This window comes from Papaver somniferum, chromosome 3 (assembly GCF_003573695.1).
Source record: "Papaver somniferum cultivar HN1 chromosome 3, ASM357369v1, whole genome shotgun sequence".
Taxonomy (NCBI): domain Eukaryota; kingdom Viridiplantae; phylum Streptophyta; class Magnoliopsida; order Ranunculales; family Papaveraceae; genus Papaver; species Papaver somniferum.
This window is the reverse complement of record NC_039360.1, coordinates 156612297-156621096: the sequence shown is the minus strand read 5'-3', so window position 1 is coordinate 156621096 and position 8800 is coordinate 156612297. Positions and strand designations below refer to the sequence as shown.

At 36.6% G+C, this 8800-nt stretch overlaps 2 protein-coding genes across 5 annotated transcripts; one reads left to right on the top strand and one right to left on the bottom strand.

Moving 5' to 3' along the window:
* Nucleotides 1–411: 411 nt before the first annotated feature.
* LOC113360158 lies at nucleotides 412–2684 on the bottom strand. Its single transcript, XM_026603698.1, has 5 exons — nucleotides 2303–2684; nucleotides 2010–2256; nucleotides 1261–1944; nucleotides 781–1036; nucleotides 412–651 (listed from the first exon to the last, which is right to left on the bottom strand). The coding sequence occupies exons 1-5, from the start codon at nucleotides 2682–2684 to the stop codon at nucleotides 412–414; spliced, it is 1809 nt and encodes a 602-aa protein (XP_026459483.1).
* Nucleotides 2685–4217: 1533 nt separating this feature from the next.
* On the top strand, nucleotides 4218–7470 carry LOC113357730 (cyclin-T1-4-like). 4 transcript variants are annotated; one of them, XR_003363897.1, is made up of 7 exons: nucleotides 4218–4348; nucleotides 5145–5317; nucleotides 5437–5650; nucleotides 5738–5913; nucleotides 6110–6261; nucleotides 6384–6473; nucleotides 6561–6700. XR_003363897.1 is itself a non-coding variant. In XM_026601179.1 (6 exons), the coding sequence occupies exons 2-6, from the start codon at nucleotides 5166–5168 to the stop codon at nucleotides 6986–6988; spliced, it is 1122 nt and encodes a 373-aa protein (XP_026456964.1). In that variant the 5' UTR covers nucleotides 4218–4348; nucleotides 5151–5165; the 3' UTR covers nucleotides 6989–7470. The 4 variants fall into 4 exon arrangements, 3 of the variants coding, with proteins under 3 accessions (XP_026456964.1, XP_026456963.1, XP_026456965.1); XM_026601179.1 differs by lacking the exon at nucleotides 6384–6473 and having other exon boundaries at nucleotides 5151–5317; nucleotides 6561–7470; XM_026601178.1 differs by lacking the exon at nucleotides 6384–6473 and having other exon boundaries at nucleotides 6561–7470.
* Nucleotides 7471–8800: the final 1330 nt, after the last annotated feature.

Below are 8800 nucleotides of genomic sequence, written 5' to 3'. Positions count from 1 at the left end.
AAGTAGCTCTCCAGCCACACAGTCAAGACAAGAAATAATATTTTGAATATTCACTTCATTAACATCATAATAGAAGAGAGAAGTCTTTTCCTTGCTGATTTCCAACCCTGTGCAAATGCTGAATCTATGAAGAGTAGTATTAAGAGAAGAAGTTGATTTAAGGTCACATTTAAAGAAAACCAAGACATCATCTGCAAAGCAGAGATGTGTAAGAGAAGTAAGCTGGCATCTGGGATGAAATCCATATTCCTTTGATTTAACTTGTTGATTGATGCAGACACTAAGAAACTCCATAACCATTACAAATAAATAGGGGGATAAAGGGCAGCCTTGCCTGAGTCCCCTTTTAGCACCAAAAAAACCAAATGGGGAGCCATTGATAATTATAGAAAATATTGCATAAGTAATGCATCATCTAATCCATTCAATAAACATGGGAGGAAATCCAAACTGCTGCAGAGCAAGGATAACAACCTTCCAACTAACAGTGTCATAACCTTTTTTAATATCAATCTTGAGAGTACATCTAGGGGATCCAACAGTTCTATGGTAATTCCTTAGTAATTCATGGGCCACTAGAACATTGTCTTGGATTTCTCTACCCGAGATGAAAGCAAACTGATTTGCACTAATGAGTCCTCCCAGCACATGCTTCATTCTCAAGGATATAATTTTAGTAATGCATTTATACATTACATTACATCAAGCAATTGGTCTATAATCCTTGAAAGAATTAGGATTCTCTTTCTTAACAATAAGGGTTAAGAAGGTGCTATTTACCTCTTTGAGGAGTTTTGAATGTTTAAAGAAATTCTGGACAGGAGCAGTAAAATCATCACCTAAAACACTCCAGCAAGACTTGAAAAACCAACTAGAGAACCCATCAGTCCCAGGGGCTTTACTAGATCCAATAGTAGATAAGGCCAGCACAACTTCATCTCTAGTGACAGGCTTAATAAGATCACACTTATGCTCATCCTTCAACAAGTTTTCAAACTTTAGAGAATCAAGAAATTCTGAATCATCCACAAAAGAGCTGTCAGCATCATCAAATAAATCAGAATAAAAATCAATACACTCCCCAGCAATCTCTTTGTCCTCTTAAAGGAACACATTCTCTCTAGACATCAAAGTAAGGATATTGTTCATAGAGTGTCTTTCCTTCATAGAATCATGAAAAAATATGGTATTAGAGTCCCCCAAGTCAATCCATTTAACTCTGGATTTTTTCTTTGCTACAGATTCCTCATATCTAGTAACCTTTTAGCATACTTCTTAATAGCTAAATTTTCATGTTGAGCAGATTCCACACACATAGGAAATTGTTGAATGTGTTTTTGAATGGTGCATAACTCATCTTTAGCAATTTCTACCAGGGCTGGAATGTTCTTAAATCTCTCCCTCTTCCATTGGATAATTCTGGATTTTACTTTCTTGAGCTTGGTAATAAAGACAAACATAGGATTCCCTCTCACAGGCTCTTCCCAAACTTCTCTAACCAAATTTAAAAAATCAGGTTCCTCAGTCATAAAATTATAAAATTTAAAAGGTGGAGGACCATGAACTCTGTCTTCAAAGATAGAAACCACCATAGATGAGTGATCAGATATGCCAGCTTCAAGAAAAACAGCTTTAGAGTCAGAAAACCTGGTAACCCACTCCATGTTCACCATGGCTCTATCCAACTTAGATAAAATTCTGTTGTCATCAGTGTGACCATTTTTCCATGTATGGAAGCATCCAGAATAAGCAAGATCAAAGAGGAAACTATCTTGAGTGCAGTTCCAAAAATACAGGTAATTATTAGAAGTAACAATCCCATCCACCTTCTCATGAGGAAAAAGAATAGAATTAAACTCACCCACAAGAAGGAGAGGATGAGAATTTGTAGAAGAAAAGTTCAGAATATCAACCCACAAAAGCTTCCTAACTTGTGGGTCATTGCTGCCATAAATAAATCCCACCACAAATTGAAGACCTCTGCTTGTAACAATATTAACAAAAATTACCTGATCTGAAGCATAAATAGTAGAAACTGAAACTGTTGCAGGGTTCCACCCAACCCAAATCCTAGCAGAATCTTAGAGTTATTGTCAATGAACTGCCAGTCAGGCCTAATGACCCTTCTTATTCTATCTTTATTTTGACTCTGCACATGAGTCTCAACAATTCCCACAATAGACAAGTTGTTTATTCTAATAAAATTCATAACTTCTACTTTTTTAAGAGGGTCATTCATCCCTCTTATGTTCCATCCTACAAGATTAAACATCATTAGATACTAGAGGTTTAGATCTTTTACCTCTAGCAGATTTCTTCAAATCTGTCCCCATTTGGTGCACACTTCTAACAATGTAAATGTTTTTAGGAATATGCCCTTTAGCACCATTGCCACCAGCAGAAGAAGAAGAGCTTTGGTGGTCCTTAGTTCCCAGATTGGGATATAAATTCTCAGCAGCTGAAATATTAACTTTAACAGAACTACCAATATTTATAACTTCAGTAATTGCCATGGTGACTTCCCTTAAAACATAAAAGGAATTCCTGGTAGGTATTTGTTCCATTACCATATTATTATCCACTACATTAAGAGGCTGAGAACAAGTCTCATTGAGCAATCTGCTATCATCAACCTTCCTCTTACCAGCATCCTGCATTATCTGCTCTTCTGCAACATCCTGCATTCTCAGTTGTTCTATATCTCCCTTTCTATCCCCATTGTTGGCACCTGTTACATTCTAAACTTCCATAACATCTTCAGGAATTGCTTCCAAAATAGTAGATGGAGTTGAATCTTGTGCTTTATTTGCGTTTTTGACTACCCAAACAGATTTATGAGGTTGAGAGGTAGTTTGCACCTTCTGCATTTCAACTGGTGTTGGTTGTTTAAGAGGAAATTTAGCATCTGTGTGTCCAAAAGTCTTGCATCCAAGATATCTTGGGCGTCTCCAAGAACATTCCACAGGTATCTTAAAGGCCTCCTTGCCATCAATTACCACTGGAATCTCACTAGGGAAATCACAGCTTGTATCAATCTCCACACACACCCTAGCAAAGTTCATTCTAGATCTTTCCAAAGTTTTCTTATCGGTCATCAAAGGAATTCCAAGATAACTAGCAATAATCCCAATCCCCTTCTGGTTCCACATAAACATAGGAATCTTCTTAAGAGTAAACCAAACAGGTATAGTTTTAAGATCTTCTGCCATCTGTTCAACCATTGGAGACCATGGTCGAATCATAAAGAGCCTGCTAGCAATATATACATGACCAATTTCTAACACTCTTTGTCTATCTTCATCATTACTAAAATCAAATACAAAAGAGGCGTCACTATGTAAGGTCATATTCACCCCTCCTTTGAGTTTCCAAAGCCTAAGTAAAATTTTCTTAACAAAATGAAAAGGTAAACGACGACCCACAAAAGCTGTAACAATCAATTTCTCATACAACCTAATATCAATCAGCTAAGGAGGCAACAAAGGCTTTCTTACCATTGAACAATTGAGGAGCTCGGTATTTCAAATCATCACTTTTCATATGAAGATTCCTCAGATCTTTTGAGACCATACCTGCCCAAGATGTTTGTCCACCGCCTTGAGAACCAGAAGAAAGATTGTGAATAGACGAACAAGAACCCACAAGTGGAGGAAAAGTCTCCTAAAAATTTCTTCTTAGCAGACTGAAACGAATTATCTCCCTGAAATTGACCCTCAGTCACCATGGGAGGAGGTGAAAGAGGGTTAGAGAATGGAATGGAAGATCCTACAACACCACCAGACGGCGGCACCATTAGATCCGAAGCAGCAGAAGAAGAAAATCGCCAAAACCTAAAATCGCCTTGGTCAAACCCGAGCGGCCAAGGTCAATCAATCCTTTCTTTGTACATATGTAGTATCACCATATTGATACTACTAGTACGTAGTAACATACTCCTAGTAACATTTACATTAGATCTGGAAGGGTGTTTTAGACATTTAGAAAACACACTTTATAATCTCCACAAAGTTTTTGGACTAATGAGTAAATAAAGTCCAAAATTTACTCCACAAAGGGTGTTTTTTTTGGACTAGCGAGTAAATGTTTTTCACAAATAGATTAACCATTAAATGGGTCATGAAAAACTGGATTAAACAGTAATTCCTACGGGCCAAATTAATTGTTTTTACTTGGAATTTGGCAAGTACTTATATTCGGAAACAGAATTGGGAATTTACTTATATTCGGAAACAGAATTGGGATTTTTTCCAGTTATTTTCCTAGGGTTTTCTTCTTCGGTATCTTAAAGGGTGTGTCTTTTGAAGGTTTTGCGAGGAGTTGAATTTGTTCTTTCTGCTGGTTGACTGAGGTAATTCTTTCTTTCTTCAATTTATTGTTTGTCTCCCAATGTGATTCCATTGTTGTTGATTCTTATTCATTTGCATTCTTGTTTGCTTTATCAATGAAATTATAATGCGTTAGGGTTTAGAAAGATAATATAGATTCTGTGCGTGGTGTGTTTCCAGTGTTGTTATCTATTATTGGATGATTAGCAGCGAACAAAAGAACCCTAATTTTGTTTTAGTTCCCCTTTATCTCTGTAGATTATAATATATTGTTTAATGTGGTTTTGGCTGGATAGTAACTGGTACCAATTGATGAGTAGCAAAGTTTATCAAGCATAATCCAGAAATTTTGTATCTTTATTGAATTCGTGGATTTTGGGGTTGATTGTTTTAAACTTTAGGGATAAGGTATGCTATCGTGAAAAATTCTTGTAGGGGTCGTAATTCAGTGGCTAGAACGGGGACATGGTTCAATTCCTGTCATCCACTCCATTACTGTAGGTTTCTTTAGTTCTATAAAACATGAAAAATAGATATTAAATTCTGGATTAGCCGTTTTATCTTCCAAGGAGAATACATGACATTGACCTGACTCCATCTCCGGTTGCCCCCAACACGGACCATATTTTTGATATACAGCGGTAGGTTATAACTGAGTAAACATCCCAACTAATTTTATCATCTAATTTTATGAAGTACGAGATATATCTGTTCTGCTGTCTGTTCGTTTGTTATTTTCGTTGTTTGAAAGCAATTCTTTTCGTTATGTTAAGTTTTTCTAGGATTTCTCTGTGATGTGATATATATCTTTTTTATTAGGTATAGAATTGATTTGCGATCATGGCAAGAGGCACCCCTGGATGGTACTTTAGTGAAAATGAGATAGATGATCATTCACCTTCAAGAAAGGATGGGATTGACCTTGAGAAAGAGACAGAGCTGCGAAAATTATACTGTTCATTTCTTCAGGACTTAGGCATGAAGCTCAAAGTGTAAGCATTGCTGAAAACGCTAATACTGTTCAGTTAGTATAGCTGATTGTTATCTGCATGGAGTTGTAATTCGTGTAAGGATTATGCAAACTAATATTAATTTTGGGTTTATAATGCAGACCACAGGTTTCAATAGCAGTTGCAATGATGTTATGCCGCCGGTTTTATATGCGTCAATCTCATGTAAAGAATGAATGGCAGACAATAGCAACGGTGAGCATGTTTCTTTCATGCAAGATGGAAGAAACACCGCGCTTATTAATGGACGTTGTTGTGGCGTATGAGATTATGTATAGAACTAAACCTGCAGCCGCAGAAAGAATCAAACAGAAGGTGTGCTGCATTTGATTATGTTAATTTATGCCTGGTGTTTTTCTCTTATCATCTAAAGCTGACTTTCAGCCTGTAACTTTTGTGCAGGATGTTTATAATAAGCAGAAAGAACTAATTGTAACGGCGGAGAGAGTTTTGCTAGTCACAGTTGCATTTGGTTTCGATATTCAACTGCCTTACAAGCCCCTCGTTGTGGCTCTTAGAAGGATGGAGATTTCCCAAAATGACGTTGCAAAGGTGGCATGGAATTTCGTGAATGATTGGTAAAGACCGTTGCTTTTCTTTTTCTCTCTAAAGTTCGTTTTAACTCTTTGGGTGGGCTATAATGTCAGCAAAGTGCCCCAAACAAAACCCTGGTAAAGAGTAAAGCAAGAAAAACTTTGAGAGAAAGAAAATTGCGCTTTTGATGCAACTCCACCTGTGCTACCTAATATGACTCCTCATATATGGTACATGTAGGCTGCGGACGACTCTGTGTTTGCAGTACAAACCTCATTACATTGCTGCTGGTTCAATATATCTTGCTGCAAAATTTCACAAAATGAAGTTGCGTTCAGTTAATGGGAAAGTTTGGTGGATGGAATTTGATGTTGTCCCTCAGCGCTTGGAAGGTATAGCTTATTTCTACTGTAATTCTGCTTTCGTAATCTTTTATGTTTCCCTTCTGTTATGAGAATGTCAGGTATACCTATCTTGTTATTACCTTCTATATGAGAAAATATGGCTCATTCAGGATCATTACCTATTGGCATATCATTCATGTGATTGGACTATGGCATTTTATCTTCGCATGAGCAAGTTGGCAGTTCACATGATATTCGTGGTATTTCCTCTTTTATTATTGAATTTGCGCATTCCTTATCTATTGGATTGCTACTTTCTTAAAAAATCTTGATGTCGATTCTCGCAGAGGTTATACAGCAGATGCTTGGGTTGCTGGAGAACAGAAAATCAGTTGTGCCTTCCTGTCACAAGAACAGCACACAATCTACACTAATTAAAAAGGAATTTCCAAACAGCACCAGATCCAGCACTGCAAGTGGGTTAACAACAGGTGATACTAATGATCATGACCTTCGTGATAACCCCAGTCTGCCCCACAAACACACATGCGAAGCCAGAAGAGAAGACTTAAAACAGTTTCAGGCAAGCGATTCTGGGAGCTCAGGTAGTAATGTGGAAGACGGTGATAGTAGATTTATTGAGGGCAAAGTGCTGGTTGAATCTATTCAGATTGTGAGTAGTATTAAGAGACCGCTTCCGTCTCTGGATGTCTTAGTAAGATCGAAATGGATCGAATCAAAGAGGCAGTCAGGAAAAGGAAGCTTAACAGAGTAAATAATAAGAAATTAGAAACGGAGGAGAAAGATGGAGATTATGACTCATTGATAATGAGGGGGCTTGAAAATGGATTAGAGATGGATCATCCATTGCTTGAAAAGAAACAGAAACGGGGATGACAAAGAACTGATAAACAGGTCTGACTCCAAAAAATACAAAGAACTGGATCTGATTGATGGTCTAATTTAATCGATGAAGGCAGCTTAAACTAGTTGTCAAATAAACTTCATCATCTGCCGTCGTGCTGGCCTTGTTGAACAATCTCATTATCTCGAGTTCAGTGTTGCATAAACTCAAAAGTCGTTCTGTAATGTGATTATGATCTAACTGTCTCCTTGTACATATGATTAAGATCCGCTCCACTATGTGCTTGTATAAAGCTTATTACAAGCTCAGTCGATTTTGTAATTTTTAGCTGATCTGTAACTAACTTGTTTATCAAGTGGTTGGCTTACTTTTAACCATTTGCTGTTTCTCCACTTCATTCCTGCATCTCTTGACCAAATTGACGCCCAGCAGTCCTGCAGGTGAAACCCCACCAAGTTCAAAGACAAGAGGTATATCATGTGCAGTATCACGTGTGTATGTGCAACAGTGTAAGTACTATTCTTAAGGCGTATATATATTTTTTTTTACGCTAGAAGGGCAATAGATTAAAAAGACAGGTGCACCGTTAAGGGGATGATAGATTATAATCATTTTTATAATAAATTATCACAAACACATTTCTCAAATAATTGATTATCTTCGAAAAATGCTCTCAAAAAGGAGAGGAAAAAACAATGATCTAGAATTTTTCTCTAAGTCCCCTATTGTTTTTTTAGCTCTATCTTGATAGTTTAGAGAAAATAAGAAGAAAAAACCCAACTCAATTTTCTTGAAGAAAATAATTGATTATAATAATTTTTAAAAACAATTTTTTTTCTGTTTCTGAAAATAATGGATTTTTTCAATTATGATTAAAATAATCAATTATTATAATGGTTACCAAACACATACATAACCCATATAATTTGTATAATGGATTATGGGCTGATAATCCATTATAATAATGGTTACCAGACAACACGTTTATGTCGTACTTTTTTTTTATTTGTTTGTTGTTGTTGTTGTAATACAACCTATTTCCATAACTGTATTCGTACTCGAAGAAGTAGTAATGTAATATCTGAATTGGTTGATAGTGAAGGCACCGTTATTGCTGACAGTGTTTTTTTACGTGATCATGTGGTTAGTTATTATGAAGATAAATTTAATGGGTCTGAGGATACTATTTAGGATGTCTTGTTCGATTGTGACCATGAGAGCGTAACGCCTAAAGAAAGCCTTGAGATGGATGCAATCCTTTCTCTAGAGGAAATTAAGAAGGCAGTTTGGGATTTGGGAGCTGATAGTGTGCCGGGTCCGAATGGGTATTCTGGTTGTTTCTATCGTTATTGTTGGGATATTATTCAAGAAGACCTTATTCAAGCTATTACTTGCTGCTGGATTTTGAAGCACATTCCGAATGGGGCTTATTCTAGTATATTGATTCTTTTGGCTAAGGTACATGGGGCTAACTCTCTTCGTAATTTTATACCAACTGGCTTGAGTAATTTTTCTTCAAAATTTTTACCAAAATACTAGCTAATAAACATGAGAATATTAATAGGTTGCCTTTATGGAAGGGCGTAATAAACATGAGAATATTACTTTGGCTTCGGAAGTGATTAATGAGATTCACATTAAGAGAAAAGATGGCAACTTGGGTTTGAAACTTGATATTTCTCAAGCTTTTGACACGGTAAGTTGGTCTTTTGTTCTTGAAGT